A 17,444-nucleotide genomic window follows, 5' to 3' on the forward strand; every position below is an offset into this window, starting at 1 on the left:
CTGTCAATTTATGGATCTAACACTAAGGATAAGGAAACATCTCTAAGGCTAAGGCTGGAGTCAGGCAGGTCAGAATAGTAATGGGTTAGAAGCAGTCTTAAAATGGCACCTGGAGTTCCTGTCGTGGTGCAGCTGAAACGACTAGGAACCATGAGATTGCGGGTTCAATCGCTGGCCTCACTCAGTGGGTTCAGGATCCGGCATTGCTGTGAACTGTGGTGTAGGTCGCAGACATGGCTTAGATCTGGTGTTACTGTGGCTCTGGCGTAGGCCGGCAGCAACAGTTCTGATCAGACCCCTAGCCTGGGAACTTCCATAAGCCGCAGGTGCGCCCCTAAAAGGACAAAAGACAAAAAAAAATGGCACCTGCCAGATTACCTGTCATATCTCAGGTTGTGTTTTGAGCCAGATTCCACCCAATAAAGCAGACTGCTGTCAGCCCCTGTATAACTAAGTCTGACAGATTTCATTTCTAAGACTAATTAAGGCTTGTAAAGATTTTCTTTAGCTTTGCCTGAAGTCTACTTAGGAACTAACAACAAAAGCCTGAGAGTAGCTGAGGGCAGCTATTTTTTTTCTTTTCCTGAGTTTTATTTTTCTTTATTTTTTTAAATCGCACCTCTTCCTCCCTCACTCCTCAAGCTGCCACACAGTCATTCCAGCTTATACAAAGAACTATGTCTGGGAGCTCTCTCTGCCTGTATTTTTGGTTTTTTATACCTTCCGTATTTTGACAGAAAAGTTTTGCTTATTGTTTATTATACTTTATCTTTTAGAGTATATGCAAATATATGCTCATAGTCTCCAGTATATGCTAGATATTTTAGGTAAAACTTTTTTTTATCATATACTAAACATTTCATTTGGATGAAATATGTACATGTTCATAGGTTTTGATTAATATAAATAACTTTCTACTTTTATTTTCTTCACATGAAACATTCCAAAATCAAATGCATTGTTAATAATTGCTGTTTATGGATTTCTGTCTGTTAAAATTAGAAAGTAGAAAATAATTTGTTTTAATCATAATTTATAGAGCAAGGGAAATCAGCATACAATGTTTAGGTAAGATAACTCAGGGCTTCAGCTCCCTTAAAGATTGCCCTCTCCCCCTCAACTCCTCTCTATAATAATTGTGTAGAAGTTTAAGCATATTGGCAAATTAGTGATCCATCTATGTCAACCAGTCTTCAACCCTAAAATTGTGGAAAATCTTTGAGCAAAGTGAAAAGAAATGTTTTATCTGTCACAGGCAGGATTGTTCAAACCAAAAGGGAGAAATAAAATCACAATGTGTTGCAGGTTTGTGATCCCACAGCTGAACTTAGCTTTATTTCAGACAGCTTGAATACAGTTGTTAACAGAATTGGGTTATACATTTTATTCACTGACCTGAAGTTGAACCTCGATTCATTAATTAATATGGATTTAGGCTTTGTGAAAATTTGAACCTTTTTTCTTTAGAATGAGTTGATCAAATTTCCTCAAAAGGAGGAAAGATTAGATGCTTTAAAAAGCTTTGTGATCTTTTAGTTTTGCTAAGGGAAAACAAAATACATTAATTTTTATAATTAGCATTGAAATCATTCACTTTGAATTCCACAAACTGTCAGCCTAACTCAGTTTAGTAACAATCGATGCCTCCTTCACCCACGCTTAGACAGTAGTCAGAAAATAACAGGCTCTATCTAGGGCCAGTCTCTGCATGGTGTCTCTTTCAAACACACATCCTGAAACCATGAAAAATAGTAAGAATGGTCGTCATAGGTCTCCTTTAATGGTAGCGCCCAAGGATTTTCATGATTTTTCACCTAGAAGCCTTCCTAAAAATCATCCTCTCTCTCCATCAAAGTTTTCCACTCATGGCAACTGTACAAACAGTCTCCCTTTCTTTCCCAAAAATATTCATTTATTCTTTTGTCCCACACAGCCCAAGCTCCCTGTTGGGGACTTTGTGAGCCTCCCCACCAAATTCAGCCCTCAGGAAGTACAGTATTCTTTTGAGAATCTTTCCCCTTGGAATTCCTTCTATCACACGCTTTTTCTTTCTTTTTCTGTATTAGAATCCTTTCAGAGGCCTCTGAGGGCACTGCCAGGCTCGTCTACATGTGTCCTTCCAAGTCCCTTTAACCAAACTTGGTGCTAGAAAATTTGTAAAAGGGAGGAAAGGCACACCATAACTACATTTGGGTTTATTTCCTTCTCCTGTGTGTGTGTCTCTATCTCCTGAAACACAGATTAAGCTGATGCTTTTACTTAATAATTTTTCTCAAAAGAGTAGTGGGCTACTAGGTTTTCTTTGCAGCAATAAGTAGTGCAAACTTGTGTCATCATCCCTCATCCTCAAATCCTGGAATCTTTTTCTCAGCCAGTAAAATCCCAGAAGATTTCTAGTCACTGAAATGTTCCTCATGACTAACATTGCTACATAGAAGAAAAAAGATAAATGTTTGACCCACTCAGAGAGGTTTTCTTATTGTCTTTAGCAAACCCTAGTTTTTGTCTGCCTATTTTCTTTCTGTTCAAGGCCAGCTCCAAAGGATTAAGACATGCCTGACCACAAATGATCTGACCATCATTATTTGGCTTCTTTTCTTCATTGTCTCCTTTTATCATTTTTAGTTTAAAGTCCATTTTGTCTGGGACCTTTTCACTTAAGTGCATCTTAACTATAGCCATAATTAACTTATCATTCTCAGCTCTGATCTCCTTCACCAGATTAATGAAACCCTTTGTAGTGGGAAGTGAGTCCATGTTTATTTGGTAAATTGGTTATTAGTTCACTCTGCCATGAAATTTTTATGTGTTCCTGATCCTCCTATCCATACCTTTTCCTAGAGATGTCTTGTTTGTAAACATTTCCATGAGCACTGCATGTCCAGTATATATTGTTCCAACATTTGCACTCAGCTCACATTCATCTGGATATTTATGCCCTCCACTGTGGTAAAGCCAACTGCCATCATTTGGAGGTTTTAATGGATCTGAGTCCACTAATAGCAATAAATGCCCAATGCTATAGAGCAGGAGTCATAACCTCAAATGGTTACAAGAGCAAGAGAGTAGCAGAAATAAATTAGGTGGGCTAAAACGGCTGTCCTTTTGAGGAGGAACTGTAGTTTTTCACGTTTTACAGAGACATGGTTACTGATAAAACAACAATAATAAATAATACAAGAATACTGACAACTGACAGCAACGTTCTCATTAGCTCATACTGTCCCTTCATGCACATTTTTGTTTGTTTGTTTGGTTGCACCTGTGTCGTGTGAAAGTTCGAGAGCCAGGGATAAAACCCAAGCCACAGTAGCAACCGGAGCCACTGCAGTGACAACAACAGATCCTTGACTCACTGTGCCACAAGTGAACTCCCCTTCATACACATTTTAAAAGACCATTTTCTAAGAGGGAAATGGCTTGAATTAATGGTTACTATGGCACTTTAATTGGAAATCCACCAGCAGTGATCAGTCCTTTGAGGAGTGTGCTAGACCATATATCAACCTCTTTCCTTTTTGAGAAAGCTCTTGGTTGTCCTAAGAAACTAAGTCCTTTGGACTTATCTAAGAACAACTTTCCAGAGAGTTATTTCAAGAAAAATTTCTTGAGTTCGTTGTTTTTGTGAATTTGTGTAACACTGCTCAGGTCCAATCCTCTGGCACTTAGAGTCTAGCTGGAACATCCTATCCTGAATTATGCTTTCTCCTCCAGATTGCCATTTCAGTCTCAGAGTAATCTCTATAATGTTCTTTTGACCTTGCACAGACATTCTGCTCATGTTTCTTTCTTTTTTTTTTGCCATTTGGCAGTACAATTTTGCTAATAATGTAGCTGCTAAAATGGCTCAATTGTGTGGCATGATTTGATTCAGGCAAACTCAACAACTATATCATATTCAAAAATCATTAATAAATAAAACTTTTTTTTTACTTTGTTTTTCTTTGGGTTGGAATGAAAAAGTTTTAAACAATGCAGTAACTAGAAAGCTTGCCAATTATTTTCCTAACCTACATCTTCCGCCACCCTCCCATTCAAGGTAGCTGTTACATATAAAAATCATCACCATCATCATGATCATTTTTTTTTTCGTTTGCTCACACACACAGTCCTGTCACCATTTAGCTGTACTTCTCTTCCTTATTTTTCCTTTCTTGTCATGTGTTCTTGCTCAAATTTTTTCAGCCCTTCTCCTCTGTACATAAACTTTAGATTAACGTAATACCTACTTATTCAGTCCAATTGTACTCTGCCACTAGGAAAGATTAGTTCATCCCATTCCAATAGTTTTAAGTTGCAATGTTTTCTACTTGGAAGCTTGGTGAATAGTTCTCCACCTCCTTATAAGAAGTTATGCATTGTTTAAAGAAAAAATGAAAAACCTGCCTTTTTGAGAGAACTTGCTCATGCTCAGTTTTTGACATATCTTTTCAAGCCACTCTATGAATTGCATTTCTACTTTATAAATGTCTGTTTCTGTATTTGCCAGTAATAAACCAGCCATTGAATCTCCAAAGAACTTGAAAGAGATACCATGACATGAGACTTAGAATAAAACAAGAAAGTTCTCTCCCTAGGTGTCAAGCAATAAGCACTAAGTCACCTAGAGTTTCCTGCTTTAAAAAGCAAGACAGTTGGACATAAATTGTCTCCTATCGCTATTGTAGTCACAGAATGAAACTGTTTGCAGGTATGAGGATTTTTTATTCATTGGCGAATGCCATTAAAAAATGCTACTGAACTCTACTCATGTAGTCTGAAGAATGATAAGAATTTATTTGCAGACCAAAAATGAGAGTTGGGTTAAAATGTATTCATTATTTCTTTATAAAATCTGAAATGCATGTCATTTACATTTTAAAATCAAACATTCCTTAATAGTTTAAAGTTATAAAACTATTTGACCATTCCTGAAAAAAGGTGATTTTAAAAAATTGCATATTTTATCAAATTTCATTTTAATAAATATACCACTCAAGACCATTTTCATCTCTCTTCTTGGTTTCTTCTCATCTCTGTGATCTCTTTGTATATGTCCCAGAGCTAGGTTTTGAATATTTTCTCCTGTCTATTTCTATTCACTCTATTCATGGTTTTCATCCTGTTTCCAGCTTTAAATAACATCTATGTGTAGATGGCTCTCAAATTTACATCTCCAGCCTACTTCTTTGTCCTAAAGTCCAAACTCATCTATTCAATTTCCTCCTTAGTATCTCCACTTAGATGTTTAATAGGCATCTCAAACTTAGCTTGTCCAAAACTGATATGAGCTTCTCTGTCATTCTAAACCCGATGCTGTCACAGACTTTCTTCATCATCATTAATACCATGCCTCTCTTCCAGTAATTCAGGTGAAATTCTTAGGAGTGATTCCTGATTCCTTTCTTTCTAAAACAGTTATATAATCCATCAGAAAAATATGTTAGCTCTACCTTGAATACCTATATTCAAAACCCATCTACTTCTTACTTCCATAACTGTTGACATCCTGGTTACAGCAACCATCATCTCTAGCCTACATTACTGCAATGGCCTTCTGACTAGTCTTACTGTTCCTGTCCTTGCTACTGTTCAGTTATGTAGAAATGGTTCATTTTTCAGTTTGCCTGTGTCAACCATTTAGTTCCCTCATAGTTATTTTTCCATTGGGACTCAGAAGTCTCTGATACATATATACTGTCTGCTTCTCTCCCTTATACATGGCTCTTTGTCTCCCATGCCCTCTTCACTGTAGCTAGGAATGTTGTCTTTGATCTAAAGCAATCTCCTCAACAAAAATGGAAATGTGATATTGGCCTTATGGATTATGTGGTCATGTTCTTGAATATAATTAGGATGTAATACATTCATTGAACTGCTTTATATATAAAAAGGATTACATTTTATAAAATACATTGGAAGGAAGAGTCAGATGAATTCTATTGGTGCAAAGCAGTTGATTTAATTAAGATGCTAAGTTAAGACTAACTGAAAGAAAAGTCGCCCTTTCCTGGTGAAGACTAATAGTAACTTTGAACATTGTTGTCATTTTAGCCTCTGTGATAAGAAAAACAACAGGAGCAAAATGCATGGCTAACAATGTATACAGGAATATTTTCCTGCTACTTTGGGATTGGCAACTTCTACCATAACAGCTAAGGAAAAAAAATCTTTCAGTCCTCCCCACCTCCATATAAAACTGAGATTCAGATACCTCCTTTGTAGCTTATTAAGTGGGTTCTAAATGACCCATCTCTCTCAATCATCATCTCACCCAATCCACTACCAATTTACATAAGCAGCAAAAAAAAAGTAAGGGAGATCAAGATTGTCTGTCTGTCTGTCTGTCTATCTATCTATCTATCTATCTATCTATCTATCTATCTATCTATCTATCTAAACTACTGCAGTCAAAAGTTGTTGAGCTTTTCCTTTATCCTCATAGGAAGAAAGATGCTGGTCTCCTTCTCTTCAAGCTAGGGTAAGGAGAAGGACTCTAAAAGAATCCCTAATAAGAGAATGCAGTTGCCTGTGAGAAAGAGGAACCAGAATCCCCAGTGGATATCTGATTACATGGTGTACTTGCTAATCTGCCTTCCATGTTGAATGAACAAGAGAAAGAAAACTGTAGAAACCTGGCAGATTAAAGAGAGGGAAAGCTGGCTAGTTGAAACAATTTGGCAAGTCAATGATTTGAGTTTCCTTTGCATCAAATGAATACTGAAGAAGTTACCCTGGCTCAGTCCCTAGGTAAAAGAAACCCAACGACCAGAGACCATAGCTTGTACTGCTAGTGGTGAAAGCAGGGAGGTGACTGGAAAAGGTTGAGCTTCTCTTCTGCTAGGAAATTATGCAGTAAGAAGCCACCTTTTTCTTTCTTGGCCTTTCCAAAGAACTCATTTTTTATCCTTATGGAAAGAACAAAATATTTTCCACATCTGACAAATGCAAAGTCTCAGACACCATTTGGGGCTAGTTGAGGAAATAGCAAAGTCAGGAGAGGACTATAATTGCATACTTTTCCTCAGTTGAGCTCTAACACACCATAGGAAAAAAGGACCTAAAAATAAGTAAAGAAGGACAAGATGAGAATGAAAAGATAATGTCTTCTCTGCTCCAACTACTGAAGTGAATACAGGAATTAATCTGTTAAGGAACTATTGACTGAAACCACCCACTTTGGCCAGGTAATAGCCACTTCACAATAGGAGGCCCTGATAAGGAACAAGGTGCTGCCCTGAAGGCTAACCAGAAGAATTTGAGAGGGCCCAGTAGGAGGGAGGAGACAACCAACCTCTCACATTCCTTGGCACTGGAATCTATCTTTGCAGAGAGGTGTGCACACCACCTGAGCCAGACCAAATATGGGTGGAGCATGACAACTGGCCAGAAATAACCCAGAAACTAATCCCACTCCCATAAAACCTGAAACTGCAAGCCATGTGGCAGAGCAGTTCTCCTGGGTTCCCTTATCCTGCTGCTCTCCACCTGGATGTCCATTCCCAATAAAGTCTTTTGCTTTATCAGCAGATGCACCTTCTTGGGCAATTCATTTCTGAGTGTTAGGCAAGAGCCCACTCTCTGGCCCTGGAAGGGGTCCTCCTTCCTGCAACAGATCAGTGAGTGTTGGTCTTCCATCAGCACCTTCTTCCTTATCTTCTCAAGTGTTCAAAGATACACCCTGGGTGGGTGGGTAGAGGAAATAAGATAAAAAGTTTAAATTGGATTGGACCAATTTTTTTTAATAATGAATGTGATGAGAGTTTTAGAGGATGTGCCCAACATTTCTTTAAGGAGAGGGAGATATGTCAGTGCATGTTTGAATGCAATAATTAAGAGAAAGAAAGAAAGAAAGAAAGAAAGAAAGATGAATTTCTGTTTTTGTTCCACAAATTTCAGAGTGTTCCATAAAATGCCTCCTCAAGCAAGAACTTCCTTGCCCTCAGCAGGGAACTCCCTTCATGACTATGGCTTAAATTCCTTCCTGCTCCTAATGGGATATATGGGAGAATTCCTTGAGTGAATAGGATGGGACTAAAGTCCCAAGAGCATTGTTTGAAGGAACGCCTGGAGGGCATGTCTGATGAACTTCTCCTTTGAGGATAAGGAATTTTTCTCTCCAGTCTCAATTAGCCTCTTAGCAAAGGAAATCCTTCTCATTCACAGGCATTGCACTCTCAGGAGGGCATTTGTTTGAGGGAGCAATTAGAGTAACAATCTGAGGCATAGATCAGAATGTATTTGTGGTTCTCATAGAGAGAATGTGTGTTCACACATGTGTACCTGTTCATATCTAATAATAGACTCCCTCCTCTTTCAGTTACATATTAAGGTAGAATTACATTCCTAGAGGACTGCCATAGGGGAAACTGATTTCATAGCAATCTGCAGAGTTTTGCTTCTAATTTCTGTGGAAATGGATAGGGGAAGTTTGGAAGGGGTTATCCAAATGGAAAGATGTTCAGAGCTGTCATTGCTTCTCTGCAATTCTGGCACTTTAATTCCTATGTTTCTGGCTTTCTCTTTTTATTCAAAAGAGAGACACAACTTGTTTCCCACAATTTTCCTTGAAACATCATCCAGTGTGCTGGGTTTAGATAGAGCAGGTGATTACTTGTCACATCCATAACCATAAAGCAAGTTAACAACAATGGAAAGAAATGGAACTGTTGTTATTGTTTATAATCTCCAAGATCAAAATTTAGCTCTTCTTCCAGTCCCCAACTCCCTTCTGAGCACCTAAGTGCCACTTTTCATTCTAGAGGTGAAAGAGCACCTCCTGCTGTGGAATATCAGAATGCTTTAGCATTTTTATTCAAAAGAATTTTATCTGAATACAGTATGAAACACTCCTTACTTTTTTACACAGATTTTTTTTTTTTTTGGCCACCCCCCACAACATGTGATCGTGCTTGGGCCACGCCACAGCAGCGACCTGAGGCACTGTGGTACTGCAGTCGGATCCTGGACTTGCTGTGTCACACGGGAACTCCTTTTTTATACAGATCTTAAAGCATACTGCGTATTTCAAATTTGTCCATTCTCCTTAGAGTAATGCAGAAGTGAGTCAGCACTCCAATGAGAATTATGTGTAACAGATGGAAATCACCTTTTTATTCCAGGAACTTGGGAGCTAATACACCAGCCATATCCTCTTAGATTTTCTCATTTTGGTCTGTGGGCCAAGAGTCGTAAAATGACCTGAGGGGTTGAGATGGAGTGAGGATCTTGTTAACAATGCAGATTTCTGGATCCTACTTTATAATTACCAGAAGTGTCCTCTGGAAATCTTCATTTTAACAAGTTTTTAATCTAAACTCACCTCTAGATATCCACAGAGATTTGAAAATCTTCCAAAACAGTAACCATTTTATGAAGTCAAAAGGTCCTTTCCTTCTTTCTCCACTAACTAAAAGCTTCAGAGCAAGGAACTGTTTGACTTTCCCTCATACGTTAGTGTTGTTCCCAAACCCAAGTTTGCTTGCCCAATCAATGCACAGTGAGGCCACACAAACTGAAATTATGGAGTTTGGAGCAGAGAATGGTTTATTGCTAGGGCCCAGCAAGGAGAACAAGTGACTCATGCTCAAAAGACCTGGCTCCCTGATGGTTTTCTGGAGGGAAAAAAAAAAACATTTTAAAGATAAAATTTGGAGAGAGGGCTGTAAGGTGTGTGACTTTCTTCTGATTGGTTGGTGATGATATAACAGGGTAGTATTCCAGAATCTTGTGCTCTGCCTGCAGTTACTGTCCTCCTCTAGAGTGGGTGTTTTTATTCTGTAGAAGAACTCAAAAAGAACTCATTACATATTGTTATGTACACCCCTTGAGGAGGAACAAGAACTCTCTTTTATTGCTGCACTATTGTTTCTTGACTGTTTTTCCTTTGTTTCTGTATCTCTTTATTTCCCTAATTAGTAACTGTTTTAATCTGCCCTTTGGAATTCAGGGAAGGTCTCAGAAGCCGAAGCTTTTTTCCTATAAAAAAGAAATGGGCTACGTGGAGAGGTTTTTGTACCCAGGAGGGCCTCACCGAGTTCTGCTTGGTTTCAGTATTTCTCCATAATCATAACAGTATTCTAATTGATCTCACCAACTCCAGGTGCACTGCTCCTCCATTTTATCTGGGACTTCCATTTAAATGAAAATTGTATTCTTTATCTAAATATGTATATGTAGCCTTTGTCTACAGTTTGTTTGTTGTTTGTTTTTTGTGGTTTTCTGTTTGGTTTTTTTTTTTTGTCTTTTTACAGCTAGGGGTCAAATCAGAGCTGCAGCTGCCAGCCACAGCCACAGCCACAGCAACACCAGATCTGAGCTGTATCTGTGACCTACACCACAGCTCAGGGCAATGTCAGGTCCTTAACCCACTGCACAAGGCCAGGGATCAAACCTTCCTCCTCATGGGTATTAGTCAGATTTGTTTCTGCTGAGCCACAAGGAGAACTCCTCCTGTCTACAATTTTTCAATTGCCTATGGTTCACTTTGCTTAGTATAGCATACCAAATCCTTTTCTACTCTTTCTTCCTTCACCTCTCACCATTTCTTGGTTCCCTAAAAAAGTACTGGCATTACTAAAAGACATGCTAAATTCAGCCTTCTGCCCTTAAGCACATGCTGTTTCTTCCACTTATAATATCCTCTCTCTTTTCTTTCTAGTGAACTTTGACTCATTCTTAAAGACTCAAAGTAAATAGAACCTCTTTTGTGAAGCCTTAATTCATACCTTTTTCTAGACCACTTGTCTCATGGACATCTTTTTTATAGAACTTATGACATTATTACTTTTCATGTTTATATTTCTGTGTTTTACACATGGGCAATGTGAGGAAAGGGAAAATCAATATCTTCATTACATTTGTAAAGAAATTTAAATGCCTCTGTTCAAATCCTTGCTAGATGTTGTACAAATTATTTAAATTCTCTACACATCGATGTTTTTATTATAATAGTATGTGTGGTTGTATATTATATTAAATAAAATAATCCAAGGAACTTCTTAATATGGTGTCAGCACATAGGAAATATTGGATAAATGTTAGAAGTAGGACAAGTACCACATAGGTGCTTACATGAAACACATTTGTTTGCTGATTGATTGAAATTTCAGTAAGTGATGAATGAATGAATAGGACGTGGAAAATATCTCCCTGTGATCTTGATCTCCTTTCTGTTTTCTATATATTACAAATTTCCCTTATTCAGTCAAGGATAGTTACTGTCTTTTACGGAAGTCTTTCTTAAACTGTAGTACCTTTATTCTTTGAGCTACATTTATGTATACCTTTTTTTTCATTTTTTAAAACTTTATTGAAGTATAGTTGATTTATAATGTTGTGATCATTTCTGCTGTACAGCAAAGTGATTCAGTGATACATATGCACACATCCATTCTTTTTCAGATTCTTTTCCCATATAGATTATCACAGAATATTGGAGAGAGGTCCCTGTACTTGTATAAGCATTTATTAAATTTTAATAACTACATATTTTTTCAGGCATTATGAAGAAAATATAATTACTACAGAAAGCTATGATTTTATGGATATTTTTCTTTAGGGCAAGTTTAAAGAAATAAGTTAAAATAAGTCCATTTAAAGAAAATTATTGGAGTTTCCACTGTGGCACAGCAGGTTAAGGACCTGGTGTTCCTGCAGCTGTGGCTCAGATTTGATCCCTGGCCTGGGAACTTCCACATGCTGTGAGTGTGACCATAAAAAGTAAAATAAAATTAAAAATTTTAAAAGCGGTATAAAATTGTAAGGTTTGGTCAACTAACATTATTGCCTTTCTATTTGTATTGTTATTCATATTACAGTTAGGTTTGTCGTACAAGTTCAGATCTTTGTTATTTTTATGATTTTTAGTTTTTTGTTCCAAAGGTCTTTCTTTTCCCTTTTCTCTTAAACATTTTCTCTGCACTAGGTCTCCGCTTTTCTTGCCCTGCACTTTATCCGCTCTGTTGCTCCACCAGGGCTTTTCTATGTGCACAGCTTTCTGCCATGTGACTGCTAGTCACTGTTATCATAAGGCTTTTCTTGATGGACCTGCACTGAGCATCTCTCTTAGATTTCACATCTTCTTGGGGAAGCTGTTCCCATACATTTTGGGGTAATAGTTTTGGAAAGTTCCAACCCTATGTGTGACAGGAGGAAGCCGGTTCAGAATATGTCTAAGTTAATTAGAAGAAGCTCACTTTGTAGGAGGGTCACTGTTTTAGAAAATCTTTTCAGAAAACAAATGATCACCTTATCTTTATGCTTCTCTTTTGCTTTCAAGCCCCTCCCTAACTCTGCCTCTCTAAAATGTTGGACTGAGGTACCAGCAATAATGCTTCTACTTTTTAAATCCTTTATGGCCCATTACTCACTTGGTAATTTTATGACTGATTACCTCTGTTAATGATGATTAGACTGAAGTGCATAAATACTTTCCTAGAATAATATGAGTTGATGACATATTAGGGATCTCTGTTAGAATTTCTCCATATTTCCAGGACCTTTTCTCACAAAAATATTTTACTCTATCTTTTTAAATATGGTAATTTAGGTGACCATTAGACACATAATTTTATTTTTGAAAAACATAATAACCCTACAGGATACCTAATTATGAATCATCATAGCAAAGAAGAATAAATAATCCTCATGAAAATAGTCACCTTTTAAAGCCATTTAAGAAACAAAATCTAATTCTCCTAAGAAAGAAAATTTAGTTTTATATGAAAGTTCTTTCTCCTACAAATAGAAAATTTTGGTAATTTCATATAGGATATGTTTTTCTCAAATGGACATTTTATAGTAATGCTTGATTCCTAGACCAATTTATTAAATATTTCCTATTTTATTTGGGTTATATCCAATTATTTGATTTAAATGAAAAATATAAAAATAGTGTTTGGAGCAATAGGTTTTAGAAATTCTGTAGGGTAGAGCAGAAACAAAAAAACAACAACTCAAAAAATATAAACACATGAGAGAGTTTAAATGGAAAGATTTAAAGAAAATAAAAATATAACATGGTAAGTCATTGGAAACGGTCTCTATCTAATGTGTTAAAAAGCTGGTACAGTATACATTTGATTTTTTTTTCTTTCCAAATGATTTTCAATAGTTCAAATACTATTCTCCATTTTTTCCCCTTTATGTACTTCCTGAAGGTATAGAGCAGGTTAAGGTAGCTGGGCTGCAAGTGAAGGAGAAAAGTTTGGAATATAGGCTAGGATGTAAGGCAATAGCTAGATCCTCCAGAGCCTTGTTGGTCACACAGAAAGAAGCCATTTTAGGGTGTTTGTGGTTTAAAAAAATCACTCTGGCCATGGCATAGAGGAGTAAGTGTATTTAAGGAAGCCAATGAAGAGGGTCAATTATGAGAATCGACTCCAGAGTTGAGATTATGGTAATTCAAACTAATCTGGCCAACAGAGTTTAAGAATGGGTTGGATGTGGGAGTAAATAGGATAATGGAAATATGAAATGTGACTACTTTAACTTTCTGGGCAATGCAACTCCATGGATGGTAGTTTCATTTACCACCGCTGGAAATAATGGAAGAAGACTGGTTTTGAGGTCCCATTTTGTAAAAACTGACTTGAAAATTTTTTGGGGGCTTTAGAGTCTTATGACTTTGACAAATTGCTCTTTTCTCAACTTGGTTTATTTTCCTCCAAAATGAGGAGTTTACACTAAAATACCTTATCAGTATCTACTGGGATTAAAATGCTATCATTGTGATTTCAATTATACACAGGTTTAAGGGTAAGCAGAAGATTTGATTCTTGAAGTGATAAACTAGGTTGAATCTGATCTTAAAGGGAGATGAGGTCAAGGTTCTTGTCTAGGAAAGCAAATAGTTATGATGAAACTGTAATTTGAAGGATGTTGTTCTGACAGCTGGTCTGAAGCAGGAGAGAAATTAGCAGATGAGAAGTCAGGGAAGAGAGTGAATCAAGGAGGGCTTAAAATTGTGGTAGAGACTCTGGAAAAAGGAAGATCAAAGTTTTAGACAGTTCATATCATGGAGTAGCAGAATCTAAATCAGTAAATGAAAAAGAAGAACTAAACCTAGCAACTTATATATTTTTTTCAAGCTTTGAAAATGAAGAAAGTGATGGAAACACAAGAACATATTTAAGGAATGTAATTGGGAGATTTGAGTTTATCTGACATGCTGCATGTGTAACTAAATAAGCCGTATTTCAAAAAGTAAAATTTTTTTTTAGGGAAAATCGTCATTCAATAGTAGAAGGACTAGATGAACTTTTACGTTCAAAACATTATTATATAGCATTTTTTAAATATACAGGTCATACTAAAAATAGTTTCTGCAACTTGTTCTAAAAGTTCTGTTTTTACTTGTTCTCTGATTTTATTTTTCAGCCCCATGTGGTGGCCATTTTTCTGCTCCCAGTGGACTGATCCTCTCACCAGGATGGCCAGGATACTATAAAGACTCTCTGAATTGTGAGTGGGTGATTGAAGCAGAACCCGGACACTCTATCAAAATTACATTTGAAAGGTCTCTGCAAATACTTTTCTATTTAAAAAAATATATCTAAAAAAATAGCCGACATTCTCTATTTCACTTACCAAATTAATGTTTAATTCTATTGCAATAGTCAGTTGTTGTGCCTTGAATGTTTCAGATTGTTGGCCCCTTTTAGCCTTTCAGCCTATTTTCAAGTTAATGTTCTATTTACTTAATGCTCTGTCAGTACTAATGAGATATGAGAGTGGGACCTTTTTTGATATATGTATTTATGCACATTACTGAGATACAAACCTGTGACCTTTAACTTAATAAGTTTAGTTGTCCAGTAATTTGAAGGGCCTGTGGATTCTGCTCTGCTCGATTTCAAAAAGCAAAGGTGCTATAAACACATTCAAATTGATACTATATTACAGCCTAAGATACTTGCTTACACCCTATTCATATACCTATACTTAGAAGTTTTTCAGAAAAATGGCTGTGTCTGGCTATGTCAAATTACTGTGAATTATTGATTGACCATTCACATTTTTCCCCTAAGACAATTAAAATTACTGGTTGAATAATCTATATCCTAAAAAAATAAAATAAAATATTAACTATTAAAAATGTAAATAAATGAATCTTCTGGTCTGTGATTGAATCACTATTCCCAAATCCAAATAGAAGTATCTATGTAACTTTTCAATTATATTATTGACTATTCTAATCGTCAAACTTTTCTTTAAAAAATTAAAAAAATAAAAAAGGAAATCCCGTAAGCAGTATATTCAAAGGTAAACATAAATGTGTGTGTGTGTATATATATATGTGTGTGCGTGTATATATATATATATATATATATATATATATACACGCATACATATACATATATATATGATCCTTCCCTAATAAAAGGGTCCCTTCATTGAACTAATCTATTCATGCTAGTGTTAAAGTTTGAGAGGAAAACACTCTGTTTTGATGAATGTAACACTAAGTATTTCATATGAGGTCACTCTACCTTATTAGGACCTACACAACTCTACCAATAACTATGTTTGTTTGCTGGGACTGCCATAACAAAAAGTAACAGACTAAGTGCCTTAAATAACAAGCATTCATTTCCCCACAGGCTGGATGTCTGAGAATAAGGTATCTCAACAGGGTTATTTCTTCTGAGTCCTTCACTTAAAGATAGCTGTCCTCTTCCTGTGTCTTCACATGGCCTTCCCTTTATGTATGTCTGTTTCCTAATCTTCTCATAAGGACACAAGTCATATTGGATTAGGGTCCACCCGTATAATCTTATTTTCCCTTAACTGCCTCCGTAAAGGACCTTTGTCTAATTACAATCACATTCTGCAATACTAGGACCAGGGGTTAGAATGTCAATGTATAAATTTCAGGGGGACACAAGTCATCCCATAATAATGACTACAATACAGGCCTTCCTCAAAAAAGAAGAAAAATCTCAAGTCGGCAACTTCACCCACCCCCTAAAAGAATTAGAAAAAGAAGAACAAACAAACCTAAAGTCAGCAGAAGGAAGGAAATCATAAACATCAGAGAAGAAATCAATAAAATAGAGATCCAAAAAACAATACAAAAAAAACCCAATAAAGCCAAGAGCTAATTCTTTGAAAAGGTAAACAAAATTGACAAGCCCCTGGCCAGACTCACCAAGAAGAGGAGAGAAAGAACCCAAATAAACAAAATAAATGAAAAAGGAGAAATCTCAACAGATACTGTAAAAATAAAAAAAAAAAAGAGAGAGAATACTATGAACAATCATATGCCAACAAATTTGACAATCTGGAAGAAATGGGCAACTTTCTAGAGACTTACAGCCTGCCAAAACTGAACCAAGAAGAATCAGATCAATTGAACAGACCCATCACTAGAAAGGAAATTGAATATATAATAAAAACACTCCCTATAAACAAAAGTCCAGGACCAGATGGCTTCACAGGTGAATTCTACCAAGCACACAAAGAGAAACTTATACCCATCCTTCTTAAACTTTTCCAAAAGGTTGAAGATGAAGGGACACTCCCAAAGATATTCTATGAAGCCACCATCACCCTAATACCAAAACCAGACAGGTATTACCAAAAGAGAAAATGATAGGCCAATATCTTTGATGAATGCAGATGCAAAAATTATCAACAAAATTTTAGCCAACCAAATCCAACAACATATTAAAAAAGGTTATACACTGTGACCAAGTGGGATTCATCGCAGATTCACAAGGATGGTTCAACATATACAAATCAATGTCATACACCAACTTAACAAAAGTCAAAAACTATGTGATCATCTCAATAGATGCAAAAAAAGCATTTGACAAAGTCCAACAACCACTCACGATAAAAAACCTCTTACCAAAGTGGGTATAGAAGGAACATATCTTGACATAATAAAAGCCATTTATGACAAATCCACAGCAAATATGATACTCAATGGAGAAAATCTCAAAGCCTTTCCATTAAAATCTAGAACAAGACAAGGATGCCCACTCTCACCATTTTTCTTCAACATAGTATTGGAAGTCCTAGCCACAGCAATCAGACAAACAAAAGAAATAAAATATATTCAAATTGGAAGAGAAAAGGTAAAATTGTCAAAGTATGCAGATGAAATGATACTATATATAGAAAACCCCAAGGACTGCACACAAAAACTACTGGAACTGATCAACGAATTCAGCAAAGTAGCAGGATACAAGATTAACATTCAGAAAGAAGTTGGTTGCATTACTGTATGCTAACGATTCTGACTAGTATCCATGAGGATGAAGGTTTGATCCCTGGCCTCACTCGGTGGGTTAAGGATCGCAGATGCAGCTCAGATCCTGCTTTGCTGTGGCTGTGGCATAGGCTGGCAGCTATAGCTCCAAATAGGCCCCTAGCCTGGGAACCTCCATATGCTGTGTGTGCAGCCCTAAAAAGACAAATAAATAAAATAAATAAATAAACCTTCACTGTCCTAAAATTTT

The 17,444-nt window shown here is 36.5% G+C and overlaps 1 protein-coding gene across 2 annotated transcripts in view; it reads left to right on the plus strand.

Annotated features, from left to right (window-relative positions):
* The window catches only part of CSMD3 (CUB and Sushi multiple domains 3), a 1,203,192-nt gene that overhangs the window by 757,018 nt on the left and 428,730 nt on the right, over nucleotides 1-17,444 (plus strand). For both annotated transcript variants that reach the window (XM_047783389.1, XM_047783390.1), the window contains one exon: nucleotides 14,359-14,497. In XM_047783389.1, the coding sequence (XP_047639345.1) occupies nucleotides 14,359-14,497 (139 nt within the window). The remainder of the gene's footprint in view (nucleotides 1-14,358; nucleotides 14,498-17,444) is intronic.

This window comes from Phacochoerus africanus, chromosome 6, assembly GCF_016906955.1.
Source record: "Phacochoerus africanus isolate WHEZ1 chromosome 6, ROS_Pafr_v1, whole genome shotgun sequence".
Classification (NCBI taxonomy): domain Eukaryota; kingdom Metazoa; phylum Chordata; class Mammalia; order Artiodactyla; family Suidae; genus Phacochoerus; species Phacochoerus africanus.